Below are 26,762 nucleotides of genomic sequence, written 5' to 3' on the forward strand. Positions count from 1 at the left end.
CATGGGGCCGTCGTTGTCGAGTCGTTGTCGAGAAAGGATACACTCGGCGAAGTTTTACTTGATATGGATAGTCGTCTAAGGAACGGCGCAATGGCATCATCCCGTCCAAACTTGTGAACCCCGCGGATTGCAAGCCCCTCCCCCACTTGCCAGAAACGGTAATTTCCCCCTCGGAGTCTGGGGAATAGTGGATCATCCGTTGTGCGAGCTTCAATTCAAGTCTCCGGCTGCCCAAAAACTGTGATTTAGGAAAGGGATTTAGTAGTGGAGGTATTCTGGGTTGTTTCAAGTAAGACTCGCCTACATGCAGAGTCCGTATTTATAAAGGTAGAGCGTCGTGTTTTGGTGTTTCTTGCCGCGTCAGTGTCAGGACTGACGGAGTATCAGTAGCTTGAGGGCGCAAAATCATTCTGTAATCGCTACTTACGTCAATGCTCCTGGACATGTCCATCTTTTTGGAAAGCAGCACATTTCTTTGTCAAAGTGTTATCGGTCCTTATTTAGGAACGTTGATCGACCCCTCTCACAGCTGAGCTTGGGCTGTTTGGAGCACTCAGCCCTAAAAGTAGATCTTCACCCTCCATGTCGGGTTGAATGCAACGTGGGTGACCGAACTAGACATGGCGATAAATTCTATTCGCTATCAAGTCATGATTAACCCCTAGAAACGGGAACAGGATGTCTTCGGCAGCAATTCCGTGCCAATAGACCGGCTTCAAAGTCCATGGGCCATCCTATTACCTCATCCACCGCTGTCTTCCCACCCAACGTGAGCTACCTTACGTCTAGAAAAAGCAGCCAACACAGTCAAAGACCCTATCGTGAGGTCCAGAGACTGTTGAGACGCGAAATTCCTCGAACAGACCAAGCCGCAATCTCGTACTTGGAGAGCAACGGCACAGAAACAGACAGGCCACAGCGACTAATCATGGTCGTTTCCCGTACCGGGATGGTCAGCCCTCCTGGTTCTGAATCTCCATTGCAACATGCCAATCCAAATGCTCAAGAACATCTTCTGGCTGCACAGACTCGTCACACTTAGGGCACGAGTATTGCTGTCCTTGCTCGTCTCTTGAGACACCTTGAACGGCCCGAGCCGAGGTACTTGCAGTAGCTAATCTCCCTGATGCTAAGGCTTCCGTTGCATCGTTCGCTTTATGCACCCTTTTGCTAGCTCCATGCGTGTTCGTCATATCTCCCTCTCGGCTTCGTTTCCGAGGGGATGCAGAGGAGTTCGATGCGAAAAAGGACGTGATCCGCTGCCCGGGATCAGACGTAGGCACCCCGGATTCCAGATTCGACATGCTAACAGAGATACCCAAGCACGGCCAAGACTCACCGTGGTCTGTAAGATCCTTGAGCAATCCATGCAACATGTTGAATATGGTATCCCGGTTGATCTCGATGTGTGGTGGGATCGGCGCTTGCTTGGAACGCGTCGGGCCGAACCGACCCCGGATATGGTGTTGGACGGCAATAGTCCTGGGTCGTCGGGGTACCTCTGAATCCAGGTCGAGATCGCGTAGTCGCGACTCGAGATCTGCCGCAAAGATTCGCAGCCATTTGCTGGCCTGTTGAAGGTTCTCGGCTTTGGGCACAAACGTCTTGGCAGCCAGCAAAGACTGGACTTCACTCCGGGGCCTCACTGGGCCTGTCTCGTCGCCTCTGATGGCTCTGTACACCCACTGGCCATCTTGAGCCCCTAGTTCTGACCTCATCTCTGCAAGAGACACCTGGAGGAGGTCACGTATGCCGTCGGATCCAAATGTTTTGACGACTCTCTGGCCAAGCTGCCTTGCGAGGCCGGAGAGTGAGGTCACTTTGAGGGTCGGCATAATGGTGGAGATGGATTTGCGCCTGATGATTGTTTGACCGAATGGCTTATTCATCCGAGAAGCGACCTTGGCAAGCATCTTGTTGTGACTGATGCCGGCAGACGTGGTGAGTTCTAGTTCCGCCTTGATCTCTTTGCGGATATTGCGAATAATGCTAGCCCCAATGCTCAGTGCCACATCGTCCCAATCGAGTACGTATTCTGGGTCACGAGTATTGGGAAGATTCATCACCTTGTCGGGTTTCCAGTTGAGCGACGTGTCCACAGGGGGTAACGGCAGTGGCTCTTCGGGGTTGTTGCTGAGCGATTCCAAGGCGGGAAATCGCTCCGTCAGAATCTGGTAGACTTGAGCTGACAGGTCAACGTAGAACTCATCCACCCCGGCTCTCTCAATGGTAGGCGCAGGCGTTGCCGGAAGAATCCTTCGCACAAGCTTCATCGTCCTTCGTGACATATCGCGATATGGATCCAGGGAGGCCTTGTCCGTCGTCAATTTGTCCAATACGTCGGCTCTGTACCTCCAGCAATCATCGCCCTCCCTCCAAGTTGGTACATGCTGAAGGACGATGTCTGGGCAGAGTCGACGGGCTTCCTCTACCGAGATGGTCCTCTTCAGCCCGCGATCCTTGGCTGGGTAATTTAACGCGATGATGGCGTTCCATTGGCGCACTGCGAGGGGCTTGGAAGGGGGCAGACCCAGCCTGACTGATTCATACTGAGCATAGAATGAGTCGTAATCGACGAGTGCCACAACTCGGAGAGCCGATTCTGGCGATGATTGTGCTAGGAGCTGCAGGTCATGCTGGGTGAATTGCGATTCTGCGCTCGTCGGATCAGTCGGGAACGTGAAGCTGTCATCGGACATGGCTATGGCGTATTTTTCTCTTTAAAATCATGTCGCCGTTTGTCTAAACTTTCAAGGTGCGTGAAGGTCGTCGAGTTCGCAGTGCAATCTCGGCACAAGAGCCAAAACTTGAGGGCATTCCTCGAGGTCGAGGTTGGCGATGTAGCTGTCGAGTGCGCCATTGGACCTTAATGTCTGGGGTCCTCACTAACAGGCACCGAACACGGCCCAGAGGCTTCACTGCAGTAGCGCTGTGACATTCTGTTAGAGTGTAACCTTAGATCGCGAGTGATCGCTAACTGAACCGAACACCCAGCGCGCCAGGCTGCTTATGCGGAGCTGACGGACAATTACAGTGCAAAAATGTCCGAGACTTGGTGGACGGCTGCCTGTGAGTGAGAAACCTAGACTACTTTGGGGGTCAGAGGTTACCTAATATCACGGGCTGAGCTCGACTCCAGTCCGTACATGTACGAACAGAGCTTCGCTGTAGGATGATGATTTAGAGGATGACTGAGAGCAAGACGCATAGTTCAATTTTCAAAATGACAAAGGTAAGGCAGTGGAAGAGTCAATGTTGCCTGATACCAGAGAGACCCGTTCCATGCCTTACATAGTGTCACTGTTCTCTCGATACTTGGAATGTTGGTGTCATCAACCCAGGCCCTACAAACTTCACCTTCAGGTCTTGAAGCGACGCAATGTAGACGAGCTTTCAAAGACAACTCAAGAGTTATATTTTTTTCGTAATTCAAAATGAATCACATACCCTGAATTTCGACTCATGAATTGGACAAGTTGAGTGATAAAAAGAGCACATAAGTCGCTAAGAGACATCTCCACCAAAACACCACAAAACTCCCCACTTGACCTCGTGACAATCATCAAAACACCAAAAACATACAACACCAGGTATTCGCTGGTCGTCACCGACCCAACTACTAATCCGGCCCTCATTAGCTTGTCTATGGGAGAGCGGACGGGATCCCGAATTCTCCAATGGGTATGGTCGTATGTGGTGATTCCGTATCGTGAGGTTACTCATGTATCAGATGAGTATTGACAGCCTGGGTGGTTCCGTGTCTTAGGTGATACGGAAGTGGGATTAAGCCATTGTGAATAGTTGAGTATAAGATCATAGCCAGCTTCTCAGAGTACAACCGGCTCTGCTAGGTAGGTAACAGAAGTTTCTAGTGACGGCCGGATGGTCATCGGTGACTAGAGCTCGCGGAGGGTGGCGGTCAAGTGCTAGTAGGAGAGATCTTTGGAAAACTACATCCTGAAAGTGGGGGGAGACGGAGAGACGGGCATCGGTGGTCATGAAGAGTTCCATGTATTCATCTTGCTGCTTCTATGTGGTCTTTGTTGGTCGTGCGGATTATTTACACAACCACGCGATCCTTGGATGCTGGTGCCAAGCCAACACTGAACTGTTAACATTGTGTGGTGTCTTGCGAAGAACCTCTCAAGACGAACCGAGGAGGCCTTTACCAAAACCTCTGGTGAATCTCCAGCATGATCAATCCAAGGTCTGAGCTATACCTGCTAGCTACCCTACACATCGTCGAAGTCACTTCTGCGTGTATGGCTTAGAGTGGTAGGACTTATTCTTGACGACTTCCAAATTCAGTGCCAAAGCTATTCTTGATGAGATTACACCTTGTGAATTCAGGAAGTGCACGTATCTGTGGATGAGAAGCCTCAAATCCCAAAGTCAACTTTCTATTTGGAGGCTTTCGATGCCTTGGCGCGGACTCGCAGATTTTTCGGAGCAGAAGGGATGAATCATGATACCCTCAACTGGTGACGAAGCAGGATAACGACAGCACGAAGACTGCCCGTGAATGAACAATTGAAGCATATCACAACATTACTCAATCACTTCCTATGCTCTCAAGGGCCGACGAGATCGCTATCTTTCCACGGCCATGTCAGTCCTCACAACTCCCAAAGTCAGCAGCGCACGAGCAATGCTCGATCTAAGCTATGGAATCCATCATCGCAGCAGCAGCTGGAGGCACCGGCAATCTCGGTCATGCCATTGTCGAAACTAGTGTAGCAGACGGAAATTTCTCAGTCGTCATTTTGAATCGAAAGGTCTAGACCACGATCCGATGTGCTGCAGGTTCGAGTCGCCCACTAAAATGACTTCTAGACGGATGAAGACAAGGAGAAAGAACTTGTGGCTCGTATTCTCTCGGTCGACTATAGCAGTGCCGACGATATTGCTACAGTCTTGGAAGACAGCAATGTGCAATGTGCCTACAGTCATCTCCACCCTCAACCACATGGCGACTGTGCAGCCAGAGTTGAACTTGATCGCTGCCGATTAGACAGTGACCACCAAACCATACGTTCCCAGCATCTGGGGCGCTAAGACCAGCAGAGAGTAAGCCTCCATCTCCCGGATTGCTTTTGGACAGCAACTCTTTCCCTCATAGATATGCGGAGGATATGCCAATCATTAAGCCCAAGCTTATCATCATTGACGCACTTGTGCAGATCAACTTGGGGTTCTCGGCTTTGGCTACATTGCTGACTACTATGTCTGCCTGCCCTTAAGAAGCCATGCCAAGGAAATGGCCATGGTCGTGGACGTAGTCAACAACAAGGCAGGCATCCCGGGTTCTGGAAACGTGCCCGTGGCCATGACCTTCACAACGGACCTGGCCAAGTTCGTTACCGCAGCCCTGACCCTACTGAAGTGGGAGCAAAAGACGTATCTTATTGGTGACAAATTGACGTGGAACCAGCTCGTCGAGCTCGTTGAAGCGCTCAAGACTGTCAAGTTTGACGTTTTCCATAACCAAATTGAAACGTTGAAAGCTGACAAGGTGACGAAACTGCTTTACCATAGATCACCTTATCCTTGCATTTCGGACGAGAGGCTACATCCTATGTTTGCCATCTTAGGTCTAATGTTTGAACGGGGTGTATTCAACTTGAAGGTCGAGAACTCTAGCACGCAAGACTTTCCCGATCTCAAACTAAGGACTCCGAAGGATCTGCTAGAAGAGGCCTACAAGATCCAAGTTTGGTTGTGTCACTCCCAAGAACGGCGAGAAACTCGAAGGATTGTGTGAATATTAGTCGAGAGGCGATTTATTTGGCCTTGGTAGAGATGATATCGGAGAAACATCTGTCGCGCAGCCGACAGAGCTTCCGCCTTGTTACTTATGTTTTGCAAGTTGCCCTCAGGACTAGTACTAGTATGATGTCTGGTGAACACTCTTGGAAATGCCCCGAATCCGGTACTCAGAGTGGCACATAGGCTCCGCCGGGCGCACATGCAGGTGTCTTCAATAGCCCACATGAACCCCATGTGTCATGGCATGACAGTGGTGCGTGAGGCCGATTCGGGCGATCTCGGAGCTTGAGATTGTGGACTCGACAGGAAGCTGTTTCCCCAGATCGACAGATTCCCCTGCAAGCGTCCCAAGACGGGCAACTGCCAGACGGAAGCGTGTTCCGAGAGCCCAGAAGGCTCGGGTGGGACAGGAGCATAAATATCGAGGCAACTCCCTTTCGAGCACAGGCTGCAGAGCGCCGCTGTGCTGGTTAGAGATTCTACGCGAAATGGGCATCGAATCGGCATTGCAATCTTCGCGCATCCCACCGCGATTCCCGACAGACTACCCAGACTGCCTGGCACCAAACATATCACTGCGATACGGGCGACTCCTGATTCCTACCTTCATACGTATAGACGGGACTTTGCGATTGAGCCGACGGTAGACGAGCGAATCACTAGACCTGGAACGAGCCCGGAGTGAGTCTGCAAGAATCGTACCACAGCATTCGGTCGAGCCCGAAGTTCAGGAAAGAAGGGCCTCGCATTATATGAGAGAATGCTGGATGGGGTGGAAGATGACAAAGTCGCAATCTAGCCCTCTCGGGGACTCCCTCAACAGAAAAGGGGGACGACGAGGACTCAAAGACCAACACGAGGCATCAGCAAAAGTTTTCACGAGCACCTGACAGACGCTCGGTCACAGACAACGTGATAAGAAAACAATTTTCAAAATAATTGAGGTAAGGGAAAGGAGCGGTAAGTCTCAAACCGGCCGAGAGGTGAAGCAGCATGACCCAAGACCGGGAATATGTCTCCCACTCTACCCCACCACGCCCCCAGATCTTTCTGGAGTCTTTGCTTAAACCCACTAGAACCCATCTATCGGATCCAATTCACATGTTCCCATTGGCGCGGGTAAAGTGCTGGATAAATAGGCCACAGGACGCTAAAGTCGGGTACAATGCCGCTGCGTTGCGCGCCTATGATACCTTGGGACAACTGTTCCACTGCGAATTTCGATGCTTGGGAGAAAGCCATCCGAGGGCTCAACATTGTTGACTCTGGTCGATTTGAAAGAAGTCAACTGGTAGCAGTCAACAACTCTGGTCCTCTTCCAGAAGAAGCCTTGCTCAAGTCCAAGAACCCCGGTCCCGTCTCCCTATGAGATCTGCTCTTCTAGACCAGTTAGAGAGACTCTTTGGTCCATCATACCACCCCATGTTCTCACGAGACAAGCAGCAACGTGGGAAAAGTTGAGAAGCTCCCTGGCAACCAAACCAAACCACCAGACCACCAAACCAAGTCTCTCCCTCTCTTTTCTTTTTACCCCCACCCCGCACCGGCGATAGCTATCCCCCATCCTAATAACTGGAGCACAGTCAAGGAAGAGTCTCGACCGCCATGGCAGGGAATGAGGGCGTATGGATACGGGTAATGACACAGGATAATCAAGAGCGTGGAGCTTCCCTCCAGCTCTAGGCTGGAACTGGGAAGTCTAGGAGTCTAAGACGCGCCGCAATGAGGGGCAGCCGTCAGTCGCACAGAACACCGCTGGGTTGGCAGTCGAGGCGATGCGCGATCTTCGTCTTTTCTCGTCCACGGCGCGGCACAGGCACAGCGCAGCTCGCTCACTCATCCTCCCAGAACACCCGTAACTTGGTCGCATTCCCCATCCTGATCGCGTTCCTCCACATCCCTCCAACCCCTCCAATCCTGACCCATCACACCGTTTCTGCGGGTCAAGGACTGTGTGCTCATAGCTAAGTATTTAATCCATTGCACGCCGGCCCACGATACCCGGAGCTTCACTCCTACTCTCACTCTTCTCGCTCGTCCACCATCCAGCGTACTGATTGTCTCTACCATTCTCCAACGATACCCTTTTTGCTTAGGAGCCTGTGAAGTTTGTGACGAACGCCCAGCCAAAAGTTAATCTTGTGCTTCTCTCGGTAGAACGAGCACCGACCAACTCCAAAACCCAATCCCTTACCGAATCCTACCTCTTCACGTAACCCCGCAATCCATCCATCATGGCCGGCACTGAGGGCAAAAGCGTATGTCTCCCTTCATCACGAAGGCCAATTTGCGCCTGAAACTCGATCGACATCTTACTGACAACCGTAGAACCTCTCCTTCATCCTCAACAAGCCCCACGACGTCGAGTTCGCCGAGCGCCCCATCCCCAAGCTCTCCGACCCCCACGAAGTCCTCGTCGCCGTCAACTACACTGGCATCTGCGGCTCCGATGTCCACTACTGGGAGCATGGCGCTATCGGCCACTTCGTCGTCAAGGACCCCATGGTTCTCGGCCACGAGTCCGCCGGCACCGTCATCCAGGTCGGCGAGAACGTGAAGAACCTCGTAGTTGGCGACCGCATCGCCCTCGAGCCCGGCTACCCTTGCCGTCGCTGCGGCGACTGCCTCGCAGGTTTCTATAACCTCTGCCCCGACATGCGCTTCGCCGCGACTCCCCCGTACGACGGCACCCTTGCCGGTTTCTGGACCGCGCCCTCCGACTTCTGCTACAAGCTGCCCGATAATGTCTCCCTGCAAGAGGGAGCTCTGATTGAACCGTTGGCTGTTGCCGTTCACATCACCAAGCAGGCCCAGATCACCCCTGGCGCCTCCGTCGTAGTCATGGGAGCCGGCCCTGTCGGTCTGCTCTGCGCCGCCGTCGCGAGGTCTTTCGGTGCCACCAAGGTCGTCAGCGTGGATATTGTCCAGTCCAAGCTTGACTTCGCCAAGGACCTTGCCTCTACTCACACCTACCTCTCCCAGCGCATCTCCGCCGAAGAGAACGCCAAGGCCCTCATCAAGCAGTGCGACCTCGGCGCGGGAGCCGACTGTGTTATCGACGCCAGCGGCGCCGAGCCCTCTATCCAGACCAGCTTGCACGTCGTCAGAATGGGCGGCACCTACGTCCAAGGTGGCATGGGCAAGTCCGACATCAACTTCCCCATCATGGCTCTGTGCTTGAAGGAGGTTACTGCTCGCGGCAGCTTCCGCTACGGCCCTGGTGATTACAAGCTCGCCATTGACCTCGTCGCCAACGGCAGGGTCAACGTCAAGAAGCTTATTTCCGGCATTGTCGAGTTCAAGCAGGCCGAGGAGGCCTTTAAGAAGGTCAAGGAGGGTCAAGTGATCAAGATTCTCATCGCCGGCCCCAACGAGAAGGTCGATGGAACCTTCAGCACCGAGGTGGACCCCAAGAAGGCAGCCGAGAACAACAACCAGGGTGGATGCTGCTAAGCGATCGGCGGGGGATCTCCAAAGTTAAATAGAAAAAAGCGATGACTGGCGAGCGGATGATATGGAAAAAGTTGGGCGTATTGGATGGGTTTGCAATGTATTTCTCGGCGCATGCAGCATGTACGGGTTTTGATGAAGCGGGGTGAGGGTGGCACAACAGTGTATGTTTGCATTGGATAAGTATGATCAACGAAAGATTCAATCATTTTTTGCACTTCAGAGACTTATTCCCGCGTCTCTCATGCCGGTTCCGGCTACACTGGGAAGCTGACAAGATTGACCAACGTTGAGAAAGCTAACCTGTTGTACAAGAGGCTGGCTGCCTCTGCCTCTGCCTATCTAGGTAGCATCGTCAGTCCGACATATCAAGCATCATACGACAACCTGCGCCCTTTACGAATTAGTGTCGGTGTCTGAAACCCTCACAACAAGGCAATGATCACCGGCCGGCACACAGAACCTTGGCCAAGTCCAACTAAAGTTATCCTTTCAGGCATGGTTACATGTTAGCTCAATACCATCACCAACGCCCAACGGCCGCCAAAGTCCGAGTCTTTGCTATCGCGACAACTCCCCAGAGCCTTATTTCCCCCATTTCAGTTAGTGGAGAAGAACTTGAAGAAGCACCCATTCACGGCCACGAGATAGACGAGCAACAGGCATGTAAACTGCGCAAAACTCCGCCCTCCCGTTCAGCTGAAGGCGCCACGAAGCGCACTAGCAGCTTGAGCGTCACTCTCGTCCCCCGAATCGGTCTAGCCCGGACGCCTCGGGTCCCACAACCTCACCCGTTCCGCCCTCTCACCCCCGGTCAACGCGGAATCTCTAATGTCCCCCATTTGAACCCTTGAACAAGCCTCAAGCCGGGCAACTCAACCTCAGACATGGTTTACCTAACTACCTACGGACACGGATTCAAAGGAAAGTGACCAACATTAGCAGCCACCACCACCACCAGTATGAACAAACGTTCGCGCCCACGACTCACCACGAAACCCGTGCCGACCACCCGCATTACCGCAGCCCTGCCAAGGCAGGCGATGTCAACCTTGCAGAGGAGCTGAACCACTGAACAAGCACTCAACCGCACTAGCATCTCGACTCATGGCTACTCATGGCCGTTTCTAGCTTGAAAAGGATCCACAATTAGGCTTTCTTCGTTTCTATACACCCGTCTGGGAAACAAGCCTTTCGCAGCCCCTGTTATTCCGTTGAACGACTTGTATGGGAGCCTCATGCATGATGCCAGTAGACTGAAGCCTCTTCTCGGCGCGCTGGCTCACGACAAGAACCCTGCATCACGATAAACGCCATCAGGCACATGTGGCACGCCCAAAGAGCAAAAAAGAATGAAGGCTGAAAGACGGAACGCTCTGGTTGGCTGTGTGAGAGATGGGGGAGATGTAGGCGACGATGTCGGCCGCCCCCCTCCCTTGACTCGTCCTTGTCACATTCTGTCCGAGTCTCACTCCATAAGTATACCTGCGTCCTGCCCATCTCCACTATGGCGCTCTTGGTTCTTCTGTGTTTGGTTCCCACGATCTCTACGGCACTTTTCTTCTCACTCACGCCAGAGCTGCTGAAACTGTCGAGTCGACAAAAGACGTGAACAACTCGTCTTGCTATACAACCTTGCCTATCAAATCTGGGACACCATGGACAATACTCAACATCAACAGCCTCAGATGCAGCCTCAAGCGCACCCTCAAGCCCAGGTTCAGCATCAACCACAGCAGTATACTCACCATGCTTCAACCAGCCCACCGCCACCCATGATCATGACTCCGGCGTGGATGGTTGCCATCCGTGGCGTGCAGTTCTTCCTTGCCATCATCATCCTAGGCTTGTCAGCAGCCATCATCCACTGGGTGTACATGGATGAACTCGGCCTCGCTGTCGCTATTGTGCGTCCTTCCACTCATTCATGACTGTTCATACATGTAGTTCTCAAGATTCATGGACTAACATACCTAATCAGCCTCTCTTCACGTGGATCATCGTGCTCTACACTGTCCTGTCCGAAAAGATATCTTCTCTCCGCAACCTCTACCATACCTACGCTGTCCTCGCCCTGGATCTCTTCCTTGTCATTCTCTGGCTTGCAACGATGGGTGCCTGCGCCGCCCGTCGCGCTACCTTCACCGTTGACGTGACAGCCTCGTGTACCTCAGATGGCTCCGCTGTGAACTCGGGAAGCTGCACCGTCTTCAAGCGATACATCGTCATGGGCCAGGGCGCGTTGGCCATGTTTTCTGCTATTGCAGGATTGTCTGCCCTTCAGTTCATCTTCTTCTTGGTGACCTTCATCTGGACTCTTGTTCAGTTCTTGCGCTGGAGAAAGACGAACGCACCTGCCGCTGCTGCAAGCGCCAGTCAAGGCGAGATCCAGATGGAGTCCAAGCAGCCGTTCCTCACGCAGCAGACTGCGTACCAGCAGCCGCAGAACGGCCAGGTGCCTCAGCAGCAGCAGCAGCAGTTCTACCAACCTCAGTCCTACACGCCTCAGCCGCAGGCTCCTCCTCAACAGTACCAGCAACAGCCACCTCAGCAGTACCAGGAGATGCCGAACCAGCAACCCCAGCAACAACAGTACCAGCAGGCTCCTGCGGCCCAGAATTACACCCAGCCGCCACAGGACTACCAGCAACATCAGCAGCAGTACCCTCCTCAATCATATACCCCTTCGCCTGTCAACGGCACAGTTTCGCCGACGAATTCTCCGCCCCCTCAAGGGCAAACTTACACCTATCCCCCGCAGGAGCTTCGGTAGACATCAGCCACGAGGCACGGGTAGACGACAATGACCTGACACGGATGAGTGGCCTAAATCTAAATTGCTTATCGCATGATGACTTGTCGCACTGGTTTCTAATTGATGTAACGATTTATTATCTTGGATTGGGGAGTTGTCAACAGGATGGATATGACACTAAAGTGGTGGTTGACAGTTGCTTGCTTTGATTTGAATGATACCTTAAAACGAGTGCTTTAATACAATGATTTTGTAACATCAGTTCAAATGACAAAGACGCTTACCGATCCATGTTCCTGTGTATCTTGCTAAACCATCATCGCTGCCCTGAATCGACCATACTTTGCCGTGTACAAGCATACCTCGCCGTGTACAAGGGGAGCCTCCACCCCGATTTGACCCCACACTCCCTTAAGTTCGTGTTGCTTCTATTCTAATGTGTTCGGCCAAAGTCGGAAGTCCTCGACTGCATTTGACACTTCCACTAGGAAAAGATTGATTACGGGAATAAAATGCTAAGATCGAAGCAAGCCAAGTGCTTGCTTTTGAGCTTCGGCAGCTTGTAATATAACAAGAGGCTATGTTCTATTTTTTGGGAATGGTAGAGGGGATATTCTACCTAGCAACAACAAGCTACACGAGGGCTGAGTCCATGTTTTCCATTGGCACCCTTCACCATGCTTGCTGATCGACGGGTCCTCTCGTAAAGTTTTGAGATTTTCCGGGTTTCCAAATAATTTACTCCACGCGCAATATCTGAGTGAGCTATCAATTCCTCAATTTTCTACTGTGTATGGATGGCACCCCAGTAAGGCAGTTAAGTCAGAGGCAGGTGAGTGATTTCCCATCGCGGCCCTCGCCGGCCATGGTGACATTTCCCAAGCTATAGATACAAGCGTTTACTACCTTACTTATTTATACTCATCATCACTACAGGATTTGGGGACTGGGAAATTTTCTTAGAATCTTGTTTTACAAAGATCTAGCACAACACAAACACTGTAAGTTGACTTCGGCACTTGTGATCATTGCTTGTACTTCTTTGAGAGCGAATAAAGGCACTGTTATGGGGGTACGGAAAAAGCACCAGCCTTGATATTGACGCAAAATCATAAGACCTTCAAGTGGCCCCATGTCTATACGAGAATCGGCGTCTTTGTTGCCTAAAGAACGATAAAGTTCCCTTTAATTGCTGCTTAAGCTCAATCGTACTTCGTGTCAGGGGGGTTGAGTCGTGCGTAGGCAGAAGCTTTAATTCCTACATCACGGACTTACGCCATGGGTAGAAGAAGCTGAGGCGGCACAACAAATTCCCGAACATAGCATACCAAGTCAATTGCAAGAATAGCTACCAAATACACTCCCTCCGTCCTTTAGGTACAAAAACAAGTTGTAAGTCTCTCCAGGTTGACGAACATTTCTGTCCATATCCATCCTACTTCTTTCACTACCATCTCGTTGATACGAAATCATTCAAGCTCAGTTTCTCGATCCTTCATCATGCAGACCCTCCTGATCTTCCCTCTCCTATTCTCGACCGTATCTTTGGCAAAACCCCTGATGTCACGTGATGGGCCGCAGGATTGGATCGCAAGAGAAATCGCGTATGCTGAAACCTACGGCATTACCCTTCAGCCGAGTGATACAGGGATCGGCAAACGAGGCGTGCTCTTGGCTCGTTACAACGATGGCGAAGGCCGTTACCTAGGTTCCGACGGCAATCACCGTTATGCCTCTGGTGTCAAATGCTGGAACGATTATTTCGTTGTCGAACAGAACCTTTACAACGACCCATGGCGCCAGGCCTCCAGCAAGGTTTACTGCACCAAAAGCCAGTCCTGCCAGGCAACTCAGGGTGTCAACAACCAGGTCTGCGAGACTACTTCCTTTGAGATTTCTGCTGGAATCACGGCCGAGTTCGTGACCGCTAGTATCAGCGTTGGCCACCAGACGCAGACTTGCAGCGGATCGACCTCATTGACTGCGTGCACCTGGAACGATCAAGGGTGCCATGTCATTTGGAGCCAACAGCAGATGTTAAGCCAGAAGGGATATCAAAGACGAAGATGCACAAGTGGTCATGGGGACTACACGGCATGGACTAAATTCTTGGAAAAGAAGGCTCCTACCGAGTTCAAGAATTACGGCTGCGGAAGCTCTTGCAATGATAGCTTCTGACTTGAGGTTCACTCTTCGACAGGGCAACAAGATGAGGCTGGATTTCGCGGTACTATGTTCTCCTTAATTTGCTGCTGATGTCAATCGCATGGACTTCCTCAAGTCTGGGGGACTAGGCTTGTCTAGCCAAGGGGCTTGGTATTTTGGTACTTGGGCCAGCATTAGTTCCGAAGCCGAAGGCATGATCATATTTGATGATTGCGAAGCCTTTATACAGACTACATTGCTTTCTACTGTACACACGTTATACAAGCAAACGCAAGCTTCATCTTCAAAAACATCTTTTTCCAGCTGGTAGCCCTCCCACAACGTCACATCGACTGCTCAATCTTGGCCGATTCCAACGATGCATCTTCTATGGGCGCTCAGAGGCGCATTAGTGAGCAGAATACATAGAAATCCGATTGCTTCAAGAACAAGAAAATGGAGGGTGCGCTTTTACCGTTGACTCAAGGAGCGAACGAACCACCAGACTGGAAGCTTGATATATCTGTGCCCCTCTAAGCAAAGTTTCACACCTAGGAAACCATATTTAGTTCTAAACCTTAAGCGTAATATAAAGTGCAGGTGCTGATTTCCTTATTATGTACTTATGTACCTTGGATTCTACCTAATTCACGACATGTTCAGAATGTTCACTAGCGCAAGTTTATGTTCATGCGAATTACTTGCACTCTACATACGGCCAAAGCGCCCATCCCGAAAGATCTAAGCCGCGGAAACAAAGCACACGTGCCTGCAACGCTGCTAGGCAGATGACTGAATGAGTCGGACTTTCCAGCTCTGTAAGATTTTTCTAGCAGAGATGTTCCAATGGTTTCCTGGTCCTGGTATTTTTCGATGCCGAGACCGAGGTCGAGTCAGCTTGTCGGCTGGAGAGCCAAGCTTCTCAATGTCAACCAGGCTGTGGTCGGAAGTGGCTGTGTTCCTTTCCAGTCATCTGCAATTATCGAAGTTCGCAAATACCGCAGAAGATACACTGTTTATTCAGCAAGGCGAATCTCGGCCTGAGTCTGGAGGCCGAGATTCGCCTTGCTGATTGATACACCCTCCGCAATGGGTTTGTTTAAAAAACATTTCTGGAACATTTACGTTTGTTTACGTCTCGGATTCATCAAAGCTTCACATAACGCGCCGATGCAGATAGAAGAAAGATCCAACAATGTCGGCATGGAGGTGATGGTGGGTCCCCAACATTGAATTCGACCATGAAGGAGATCTTTTCGGATTTTTTGTAGCAATTCCAAGAAATTTCAAGGCACTTTGGGAAAATCCCCAAAGGCTATCTACTAACTGTCATGCAGAACGGTTTTCTAATCATGCTGTCCGTAATCCTGTCGATACATGAGAGTCGATGGCTTCCTGCACCTTGAAAGTCACAGAACTGCAGCGAAACCGCCCAGCTCAAGATATTATAATTGCCTCTTTCAAATATCATCGCAGGCTGGCAATATTATGTGATGTGGTTCCGGTCACAACCGCTGAAAAATCCAAGTGTGGCCAAAACGCAAGTCAGCAACGAGTAGGACTTGTTTCACCAAATGTCACTACGCCAAGCCTTGAGTACTATATTAATTAATAAGTCCAGAACAATCCTGTTACCATTGCTTTTATTTATTGCAGTTGCTATCGTTGGAGCCTGATTTAGTCGGAGATATTATGCCTTTTTATTATGAGAGCATTCATCTCTTCTCATCCTCTTGACACAATTTTCCCTTCAAGTCTGAGAGCAACAAGCGATGAGTCTACTCGTCGTGGGACTTCTCTTCTGTACGCGCTTGCAGGAACCAGTGAGCTTATGATAGCATCTATCTCGTTTTGCAAACACTGTGCATGGAGATTTGAGTCCTGGAATCCGACAGCGACTGCTGGAACGTAAACCGGTTCACACGTAGAGTCTCGTGTGTTTTACAGCGTACTTCAGGTAGAGCAGTGTCATAGGATTCAACCGTGTGCTTTGTGTCTTATTGGCGTTGATTCTTGAGCTTCATTTCGGTGCTGTCCAGAATGTCTTGGAACATGAAACATCGCACATGGAAAACATCCAGAACGCGTAAAAAAAAAAAGAGTAGTCATTCAATCTATCAAAACAAAAACATTGTGCACTAAGTATGGAACATTATAAAGTAGATCAATAGCAACCATCAAGTCCAACGACAAAGTAGACAAAAGTACAAGTAGAAGAATTTTTCCAGGAGAACAGATAGAGGGAAAAGAACAAGTATTACCAGCAAGAACAGAAGAAAACCATGCCTCTTGTCTAGAAGCCAAAGGGAACGGCATCTGCATTGTTCGGGCAGCTGGTCACAAGCTGGTCTCCTACGACAGACTGGGAATTTGAAACGACAACGTTACCGGCGGGATTTGTGAGAGAGAAATTGAACAAGCCACATTGTTGCGCGTTGACGAATAAGATACGGATCGGGTAGTATTGACCGGCAGTCGCAGTGAATGTGAAAGTACCAGACATATTTGTGTCGTAATAGTTGACATTCTTGTCATAATTTGCATTACTGTAGCCAGTTTTGGCGACACTCTTGCCCAGCCAAAGGTAGACGCTGTCGTCCACACCGCTGAAGCTGAAGGTATAAGTTCCAGATGTAGCGGGATGAAAATAGCCAATATGCTGCACAATGATGTAATTGGATTGTCCCGAAGTAGTAGTGCCATAAAGACTTCGGGTCGCGGTGGCACAACTCTGTGACAGACCAACTGTCGTCGTCAAACCCTCATTATTGGGGCTCTGTCCGCTAAGTACGGTTTGAATGTTGAAGTAAGTTGTCTTCCAATTTGCCTGTGAGGTTGCGTCTGAATTCTGGAAGGGAATCTTGCCCGGCTCACTGGCGGTGTTGGTCGGAGCTTGTGACAAGCCATAGTATGCCCATAGCAACCCTGGGGTGCAGCTTGGGCTCGGCGTCACATAAGTGACAATAGTGGTCGTGCCAGCGGGGTTGGTCTGAGGAAGGGTCGTTATGCCAGTTTGAGATGCAGTTGAAGTCACGGTTGTCAGGGCGCCGGTGATGGGAACAAATGTGACGACGGTGGTCGTGCCGGCAGGGTCTGTTTGGGGTAAAGTCGTGACGCCTGTTTGTGTGGCAGAAGAGACAACCGTTGTAACTGCACCAGTGATGGGAACGAAAGAAACGACAGTTGTAGTGCCAGCGGGATCGGTTTGGGGTAAAGTCGTGACGCCTGTCTGAGTAGCGGAGGAGACCACAGTTGTAATGGCACCAGTGATGGGAACGAATGAAACAACGGTAGTCGTACCGGCAGGGTCTGTTTGGGGTAAAGTCGTGACGCCTGTTTGGGTAGCGGAGGAGACAACCGTTGTGAGGGCGCCAGTAATAGGAACGAAGGTAATGATGGTAGTTGTACCGGCTGGGTCTGTTTGTGGTAGGGTCGTGACGCCGGACTGAGTTGCGGAAGAGACAAGTGTTGTGAGGGCACCGGTGATGGGAGGCACGAAGCTGAGAACTGTGGTTATGCCGGCTGGGTCAGTCTGGGGGAGAGTGGTTACGCCCGTCTGGGTTGCCGTTGATATAAGCGTTGTGAAGGCACCAGTCAGTGGCACAAAACTGACAACTGTGGTAGTACCAGTTGGATCGGTCTGAGGCAGCGTCGTTACACCCGTCTGAGCTGCCGATGAAATGACTGTGGTGATGAAACCCGTGGCTGGAGGAACGAAACTAACGACTGTAGTAATACCCGTTGGATTGGGTTGAGGAAGCGTAGTGATGCCCGTCTGAGTTGCCGTTGATACAACTGTTGTAAAGCCACCAGTAAGTGGCACAAAAGTGACAACTGTGGTAATTCCGGTCGGGTCGGTTTGGGGTAGAGTCGTGATGCCGGACTGAGTTGCAGATGAAACGACTGTGGTGACGAAACCCGTGGCTGGAGGAACAAAGCTAATAACCGTGGTAATACCCGTTGGGTCGGTTTGAGGTAGTGTAGTTACTCCTGTCTGAGTGGCGGTAGAGACCAGCGTGGTAATGAAACCAGTAGCTGGAGGAACAAAACTGACGACTGTGGTGATTCCAGTTGGATCAGTCTGAGGTAGGGTTGTAACGCCTGTTTGAGTGGCTGTTGAAACTACCGTAGTGATAAGGCCAGTGGTAGGAGGAACAAAGCTAATGACCGTAGTGACGCCCGTTGGGTCGGGTTGAGGAAGTGTAGTCACTCCCGTTCGAGTCGCTGTTGACAAAATCGTCGTGAGGAGTCCAGTGGCTGGAGGGACGAAACTAACCACCGTAGTCGTGCCAGCAGGGTCAGTCTGAGGCAAGGTAGTAACGCCCATCTGTGTGCCCGTCGACACAATCGTCGTCAGGAACCCTGTTGCCGGCGGAACGAAAGTAATCACAGTTGTTGTTCCGGCAGGATCCGTCTGAGGCAAAGTAGTGACACCCGTCTGCGTGCCCGTTGAAGTTAGGATCGTGACGAGGCCAGTAGCCGGAGGGACGAAGGTGACCACAGTGGTTGTGCCGGCAGGATCTGTTTGAGGTAGAGTGGTAACTCCGGTTTGACTGGCTGTAGAAGTCAGAGTTCGGATGACACCGATGCGAGGCACGAATGTGATCACAGTCGGAGGTCCACCTGCTGTTCCGGGAGGAATAGTTGTCAAGCCTGTGGTGCTGCCAATTGAGGTGAGAGTGACTGGAGGAGTCGTAGTAACGAACGTCACTACGGTAGGAGTGCCACCTGAAGGTCCGGGAGAAATAGTAGTCAGGCCGGTCGAGCTTCCAGTTGAAGTGACGGTAATTGGTGCCGGGGGGGTCACAAATGTAACTATTGTTATCGAGATGGGGTCGTCACCATCACCGATAAAGTAGGGAAGCGTGGTTTTGCCAGTTGTACTTGCCGTCGAAGTGAGGAATATTGGGAAGAAAGGCGGGGCGCCGGTCACCGAAGTGCCGGGTCTTGGAATACTGGACGTCGGGAACGGCTGGCCCAAAGTCATCGAAGTGAATATCTGTGTGGGACCAGAGGTACTCGGGAGAGTGGTCAAGGTCACCTGTTCCGCTGTGATAAAGGTCACCACAGTAGTCGGTCCGCCGTTAGGGCCTGGCGGCAGCGTTGTGAGACCCGTGGTCGTTGCCGTTGAAGTCACGGTGACAGGCGGAGTCCCCGTAATGAAGGTGACCACTGTTTGAGGTCCTCCATCTAGGCCAACGGGAAGAGTTGCCAGACCTGTAGTAGATGCCGTCGAGGTTACCGTCACAGTGGAGAAGGTGATAAGAGTGGTTAATACAGTAGTCGATCCTCCACTGGGGCCTGCTGAAGTCGAAGTTCTAGTGACAAATGTGATAACGGTAGGTGGACCTCCAGGTCCCCCGGGAACTGTCGTCAGGCCGGTGGTAGTTGCAGTAGACGTGATGGTGACCGGTTGCGGGCTTGTGACATATGTAATAATCGTATTAGGACCTCCAGGGCCACCGGAAATCGTGGTCAAGCCGGTTGTGCTAGCCGTAGAAGTGACCGTTACGGGCGCTGGGCCCGTGGCGAAAGTGACGACAGTTGGCGGTCCGCCATTGGGACCAGGAGGTAAGGTTGTGAGACCAGTGGTGGTGGCAGTAGACGTGATAGTGACTGGTTGTGGGCTTGTGACGAACGTGATAATCGTATTGGGACCTCCGGGACCGCCAGGGATTGTCGCCAAGCCTGTCGTTGTGGCCGTTGACGTGAGCGTCACGGGTCCTGGGCCTGTAGCAAAAGTGATGACCGTGTTAGGTCCTCCGGGACCGCCAGGAATCGTTGTTAAGCCGGTTGTGGTAGCCGTTGATGTAAGCGTCACGGGTGCTGGACCAGTAGCAAAAGTGATCACGGTGACTGACCCTCCATTCGGCCCAGGAGGAATAGTCGTCAGCCCTGTAGTGCTTGCGGTTGAAGTGAGAGTGACTGTGGTGAGCTGCGGTAGGGTGGTGAAGGTAACAACGGTGGGCGGGCCGCCGTTTGGACCAGGAGGAATAGTGGTGAGGCCAGTCGTGCTGGCAGTCGAAGTTAGGGTAACTGCGGGAGGTCCTGTTACGAAGGTGATGACCGTGGGAGGTCCACCATTCAATCCTGGAGGGATAGTCGTAAGGCCTGTCATACTCGCGGTCGAAGTGATTGTGACTGGAATGGGTGTAGTGGTCGTAGCAAAAGTGACGACAGTAGGAGGCCCGCCATTTGGACCCGGAGGGAAAGTAGTCAACCCAGTCGTGCTTCCGAAAGACGTAAGGGTAATCGGAGGAGGACCGGTAGCAAACGTCACCACCGTTGGTGGACCGCCGTTTGGACCTGGAGGAAGAGTTGTGAGACCTGTGGTACTCGCAGTGGAGGTGACTGTGACTGGAATGGGTGCGGTAGTTGTAGCAAAACTAACAACTGTGGGAGGGCCTCCACCGGGGCCCGGAGGTAGCGTAGTCAATCCGGTTGTGCTTCCGAATGATGTCAAAGTGACTGGAGGAGGACCAGTGGCAAAAGTCACCACCGTTGGCGGGCCGCCATTTGGACCAGGGGGAAGAGTTGTCAGCCCGGTGGTGCTGGCCGTAGACGTAATTGTAACTGGCACCGGCACGGTTGTTGTAGCATAGGTAACAACGGTAGGAGGGCCTCCACCCGGCCCCGGAGGGATTGTCCTTAACCCAGTTGTGCTTCCAAACGATGTTAGGGTGACCGGAGGAGGACCGGTAGCAAAAGTGATGACGGTCGTGGGACCGCCGTCTGGCCCCGGATAAAGGGTCGTAAGACCGGTCACGCTGCCAGTAGAGGTCAACGTGACAGGCTGGGACCCAGGGGCGAATGTGACAACCGTAGGGGGTCCACCATTTGGTCCAGGTGGAATGGTAGTGAGACCGGTAGTGCTTGCGGTAGATGTCATGGTGACAGGAGGTATGGCAGCCGGCGGACCGGTAACGAAGGTAACTATCGTGGCAGGTCCCCCGTTAGGCCCCAACGGGAGCGTTGTCAGGCCAGTAGTTGATGCAGTATACGTGACGGTGACTGGAGGAGGTCCCGTTGCAAAGGTAATGACAGTTGGCGGACCACCGTTAGGCCCGGGGAGAAGAGTCGTCAACCCCGTTGTGGATGCTTGTGAGGTTATCGTCACTGGAGGCAAAGGTGTTGTGACATAGGTAACCACAGTCGGCACGCCGCCACCGGGGCCAGTTGGGAGAGTGCTCAGGCCAGTGGTAGATGCGAAAGATGTTATGGTCTCCGTTTCCGGCGACCCCAGAGCGAAAGTGACAACAGTAAGAGGATCTCCTTTAGGCCCCGGGGGAAGCGTCGTCAACCCAGTAGTGAGGGCGATAGAGGTGATTGTTACTGTACTTCTGGGGTTGGGCAGCGAAGTGACGAACGTGACGACTGTAGGAGAACCTCCGTTGGGGCCAGGGGGAATGGTTGACAAACCAGTTGTAGAAGCAAGTGATGTAATCGTGACTGGACCAGATTGGGAGGTAACAAAGGTGACAACCGTCGGAGAACCTCCATTGGGACCGGGAGGAATGGTTGTGAGCCCAGTCGTTGACGCGACTGATGTGAGAGTCACTGGAGACAGTGGCATAGTGGCGAAAGTAATCACCGTTGGAGAACCTCCATTGGGACCAGGAGAAACGGTTGTCAGACCAGTCGTAGAAGCAAGCGATGTAATGGTGACTGGGCCTGACTGAGGAGTCATGAAAGTGGCCACCGTAGGGGGGCCGTCATTGGGACCGGGAGGAATAGTAGCAAGTCCAGTTGTCGATGCGATTGAAGTGAGGGTCACTGCAGATAGCGGTGTGGTGACAAAAGTAACCACGGTAGGGGGGCTTCCATCAGATCCGGGAATGGTGCTCAGGCCAGTCGTCTTCGCCGACGAGGTCACTGTGATTGGACCTGTCACAAATGTGACCACCGTAGACGGGCCGCCATTTTCACCAGGGGGGACGGTTGTCAACCCGGGCTTGCTTGCGAGAGAAGTGACGGTGGGCAGAGAAATCCCAGGAGACTTAACATAGGTGACAACCGAGGTTGGGTCTCCCGGGTTCTTTGGTGGAATCGTCGTGGCCCCCGTCTGGGAGCCTGTCGACGTAAAAACGACAACGCCAGGGCTTTCAGAAGCAGTAAAAGTTACCGTTGCCTTTGATATGATAGTTCCGCCTTGGACCACATCGGTGGTGGTCAGCCATTCGGTCCAGGTCCTGTTGATGGTAATTAGAAATGCCTCAATATTACGAATCTCTGAGAAATGCCAACCTAGTTCTCGTAGAAATCGCAACGTTTCCAGAACACTGGATCTCGAAAGGTTGGTATTCGACCACAACTTTGGCATCTGTTGGGCATGGGGGACTACTGCCCGCCGGGACAGCAGCCACCTTCGTCAAAAAGACGAAGGAGATCGGAATCTTCCACTTCATCTTGCCGTGTGACTGACAAGTAAGTTTGAAAGCAAGTAAGTTTGAAAGAGTGAGGCTATTATTCCAAGACACCAGAATTATTCCAACACTGAAGAACCGTGATTTTTGGAGGTGTTGGTGCCCTAATACCTTGACATGGAAGAGCCTCGACTGTATTTAAGCTTCTAGTACTAGATCTTCCCTAGTGGACATCGCAATGTCGTTGGAGCTCATCCTGGTTTGGAGAGCTCCAAAAGTACGCGAGCCTCTGAAGATCCCTTGCCATCTGAGCCGTCAAGTTGACTGACTGAGTAACTTTCACACTATCACAAACCTGAGCTAACTGGAATCAAATTTGTTACCGTAGCCCGAGAACATTGTCCTCGACAATTCTAACTATCTGCTTCAAACTTGATGCAGCAATAGCAAGCAACAAGATAGTCTGTTTGCGTCATGAAATTATCTTCTGTAAGCAAATATCTTGGACTATGCAAGATATGGAGCTGTGGCACAAGTCGGCCACTGGAAACGAATACCGGTCAGGGAAGAATTCGTTCCGCGCGAAGTCGGGATATTGATTGGACCCAGTTTCGCCTCTTTCTCATAACGTTTCCCATAACCTGCATGTATCTTAGTTTGTCCACTTAAAAGAGCCTATGAACTATTCCAAGCACATTTCGATTCTGCATGGAAACATAGAGAGACGGTTGGGCTAGGGCATGCCTTGACAATGACCAAGATATCAGAGGTGTGGTGCACAAAATTACTCGAGCGCCACTTCAGCCGCTATGAAATTCGGTTTAGAATAAATTGACTGTTTAGGGCCGGTTTGGATCGTTTTCTTGTTAAGACTGCATTCCGATCTTATGACCCGAGATCGGAGGAAGAGGGGGGTAACGGGGGGTGATGATTAAAGTGCCCTGGGTGGAATGCATCCGGATGTCCATCCATCTGGGTGATGGTGGTGGCTGTGCTATTCGGTATGAAGAATACTAACACCCGGCTATATAAGGTTTGTTAAGGAAAGACATTATTGAATTTTCGGGCCAGATGCCATGCCGAGGTTGATCAATATCGGCAAACAGACCTTTGTCCCAACTTGAGTTACATAGCGCCCGACTAAGTGACTTGCCTGACATAATGACTTGGCGAGCTAGGCCAGCTTCAGAAATCGGTTGGTTTCGTGTGGTAATACACAGGTACCGCATGGAGACTGAACTGAGACATTTTACAGAACGCTAAACACCGCCCGGCACTCGTACAGCTCTCCGCCGTGATGGTGTCCTACCCAGATCCAGCCCCAGGCGTGTCAAAAGGGTCATATCTTGAGATTTTCGGGGTTAAGAAGTCAAACTCTATCTTCCGGACCCTTGAAACTGACGCTAGCTAGATGCATTTGACAAAATCATTTGGTACCAGACGGTAGGTCATCACATTCAGATCTCATTCTTCGGGATAATCTTTCCCAGTCGACGCGACTTTCAATGTTTGAAGAAATTCCGGATGTCTGCACTTAGAATAGATCAAAGACAACCTACATTTCAGTGAGAGATTTGAAAACCGAAATTAGTCCTCAGCTCTCATCAAGTTTGAAGAAGGCTTGAAGATCAGTACATGTAGCAGCAAAAGGCGGCATTTGATGCCAGCCCATGTGTTAGAACTTGTCAAAGCTACCCACATGGTACTGGAGGATGTTTGCGAGATATGGCCTAAAGCTACAACCAGATCATAACGTTTGTGATCGAGGATAGGACTAAGACTTGCAGTCCGAAAGGCGAAACGAGGTGTGCCGTTGTGTAGAGACTTTGCAGTTATCAGGATCAAGTCAACATGAAGCGAGCCAAGGCCCACAAGCAACCAGCAGTGTTCCGTCTGTCCATGTCTTGAAGCAGCTCTACATAGGTCAATACACATGGTCCTGAATAGAGAGACATTTTCCAATTGCCATACCTCAGAAAAATACGATCTGCTCTAGGACATTGCGCCATTCACCCGAATCCAGCAATTTCATGGCCAGCTCCCGCCAGACGCTTTTGACACAAGTGCAATTTGAAAGTGTCAAGTATCCACGTCGAATCTATCACTCAAACGCTTCGTTCTTCAGACGGTAAGCAGCGATGGCCAAGTTGATAGGTAGACTTGACAATTCCAGGATCTCATCACTCAAGTTACTCCCATCACTCTTGATAACACTAAGGTATCACATTCAAAGCATGGCAGAATCACTTGGCAATTAGCTCTTAGCAGACACCACTGGACCACGCATTAGTATAATTCATCTCCGCATCTTATGAATCGGGAAGAGTCGAAGGGTCTCGAGTCTACAAAACCCCCCTTAACTGCCTTCTTTTGGCAAGTCCTTGTTTGCCCTTACCCCTCAACTCAATATTGAATATAACGAATCACCATCTTGTTGCCTCATTTTCTGAGGCCCTCTTCACTATTGTCTTATCTTGCCATATCTTCGCCTAAATGAAGACTGTAGCGCTTGTGACCATTTCACTTTGCGCATGTTCTGCGACAGCATTGACTACTGAGGTCAGAACATTGGCAGCATCAACAGTCGACTGTTCAGTAAGCTGAAAGCTCCTGTAAAGGTCCAGAAAACCCTGACCCAGAAAAGGATTATGCCTTCCCAACAAGCCTTGCACCAGTACCGGCCAGTAGGCCCGGAATATCTTCTAGTATCGGTAGGTGAACCCTTCTCGTCTCAAGGACACTTCGTTGACGTATGATGTCTACCGCAGTGACCACATCGCCTGCAACTTCTGGTACCGCTGGTAACCCTGGTAGCCCTCCTGTATCAACCGGCGGTGGTTCAGGCGGCGGTACAGGTGGTGATGGAAGTGGTGGTGGTGGAAGTGGTGGTGGTGGAAAAGGAGGAAGCGGAGGAGGAAGCGAAGGAGAAGGGTCTAGCGGCAGCAATGGAGCTTCATCGACGACCGGGGGTACAGCTTCAGGCACAGCAGTCGTACAAGTTCCGACGGCAGGTGCTCAAGCCATCCGGCCTGGCGAGTGGGTGCTGGTTATCATCGGCTTGCTTATGGCCTTCTAGAGTCTGGGCATCTATCTGAGAAAGATTTTTCCACTGCTTCCGGTCCCAATTCCGAAAGGTTGCCATCCAATGCAAAGTTTATATCCAACACAAAAGTGTGAGCTTGGTCATATTATATGCCTGGAAATACGAACGCTTTCTGGAGAAAGTTTCCCCTATCCGCAAAACATGAGTATTAGCTGATTGCTTCGGTACTCCTTGCTTTGTGGTAGCCATTGAGACACAATCTTTTGCCATGTTCAACGTATTTGCTGACTACAGACAATGCGTATTACTCGATGGCCACGTAAGAGACTTTCCGTTGTTACACGAGTCCCGGATGGAACCTACATGGAGAAAATGCTAGTCTACATGTAGATGTTACGTAACATTATAGGTCATTACAATATGGAAAAGATCGAACTTTGATCGCTAGGTCAGGCATTCGAGCTAATTTAATTGCAAGATAGTGTAGTATGCTGGCTTGGACTGGTCAAGTTGAGTACCTTACTTGCGAGTGAAAGTCGGTTGAGATTCGTCGTTTCAAAATCGCGCTGCGGTCCTAAATTGAAAACTAATTATAACTATTGTGGCTTCAGAGACCTTGCTTACTCAATTATTACAATAACGTTATGAGGAGACCTGGGTCTTCTGCGCCTCTCGGCCTAATTCTTCCATCAAATCCGAAAACGATAGTCCCATCCCCAGCATCCTCCCCAAGTGGTCTCTCAAATTCGAAATTGCCTCTGTCGTAGCCTTGGCAACTCGTCTTTCATCATCACGTGCTGCCTTTTTCCGCCTGTCTATTGTTTTCCATGAGCCCGAAGCTTGAACTCCTCTCGAAATCAGCTTTCCATCCTTCACTGTTCTATTGACAAACAGGTATTTGCGATCTCGAGGAGGAGACAATCTGCTGGCTTCTGCCATTGAGTGAGAACGGTATCGATGACGAGTCGGTGGTGGCTTGGAATATATGTCCGTGGCACTGCGACCGGCATTTGACTCGTACTCCATCAACGGGCTTGGGGACAAGTCCGACAGTTGGGAGACGTTGTCAATATTAATATCCAAGGATGTTGTGGGGTATCTGGCGGCCGAGTGATCGGAGATCGTCTCCGAGCTTAGCCGCAGGTCAGATCTATGCCTTCCGATGCCTGTTAGGATCTGGGGGAGCCTTTCAGAGTGTCCGCAGTCATCGTGACGAATGGTTGTTTCGTATTCCGGCATG

The 26,762-nt window shown here is 51.1% G+C and overlaps 4 protein-coding genes across 4 annotated transcripts; 2 read left to right on the forward strand and 2 right to left on the reverse strand.

Annotated features, from left to right (window-relative positions):
* Positions 1-953: 953 nt before the first annotated feature.
* eso1 (N-acetyltransferase eso1) lies at positions 954-2,699 on the reverse strand (the record flags this gene model as incomplete). Its single annotated transcript, XM_053198117.2, has 1 exon — positions 954-2,699. One exon carries the CDS (start codon positions 2,697-2,699, stop codon positions 954-956), a length of 1,746 nt encoding a protein of 581 aa, XP_053044455.2.
* A 5,301-nt stretch (positions 2,700-8,000) lies between these two features.
* On the forward strand, positions 8,001-9,219 carry XYL2 (Endo-1,4-beta-xylanase 2; the record flags this gene model as incomplete). The annotated part of the gene is made up of 2 exons (XM_053198115.1): positions 8,001-8,024; positions 8,095-9,219. The coding sequence occupies 2 exons, from the start codon at positions 8,001-8,003 to the stop codon at positions 9,217-9,219; spliced, it is 1,149 nt and encodes a 382-aa protein (XP_053044453.1).
* Positions 9,220-10,991: 1,772 nt separating this feature from the next.
* Positions 10,992-11,989, forward strand: N0V96_000928 (uncharacterized protein; the record flags this gene model as incomplete). The annotated part of the gene is made up of 2 exons (XM_053198114.1): positions 10,992-11,123; positions 11,198-11,989. 2 exons carry the CDS (start codon positions 10,992-10,994, stop codon positions 11,987-11,989), a joined length of 924 nt encoding a protein of 307 aa, XP_053044452.1.
* A 4,420-nt stretch (positions 11,990-16,409) lies between these two features.
* Positions 16,410-20,234, reverse strand: N0V96_000929 (uncharacterized protein; the record flags this gene model as incomplete). Its single annotated transcript, XM_065756072.1, has 1 exon — positions 16,410-20,234. The coding sequence occupies one exon, from the start codon at positions 20,232-20,234 to the stop codon at positions 16,410-16,412; it is 3,825 nt and encodes a 1,274-aa protein (XP_065615312.1).
* Positions 20,235-26,762: the final 6,528 nt, after the last annotated feature.

This window comes from Colletotrichum fioriniae (genome assembly GCF_027942845.1).
Source record: "Colletotrichum fioriniae strain IMI 355084 chromosome Unknown scaffold_1, whole genome shotgun sequence".
Taxonomy (NCBI): Eukaryota; Fungi; Ascomycota; class Sordariomycetes; order Glomerellales; family Glomerellaceae; genus Colletotrichum; species Colletotrichum fioriniae.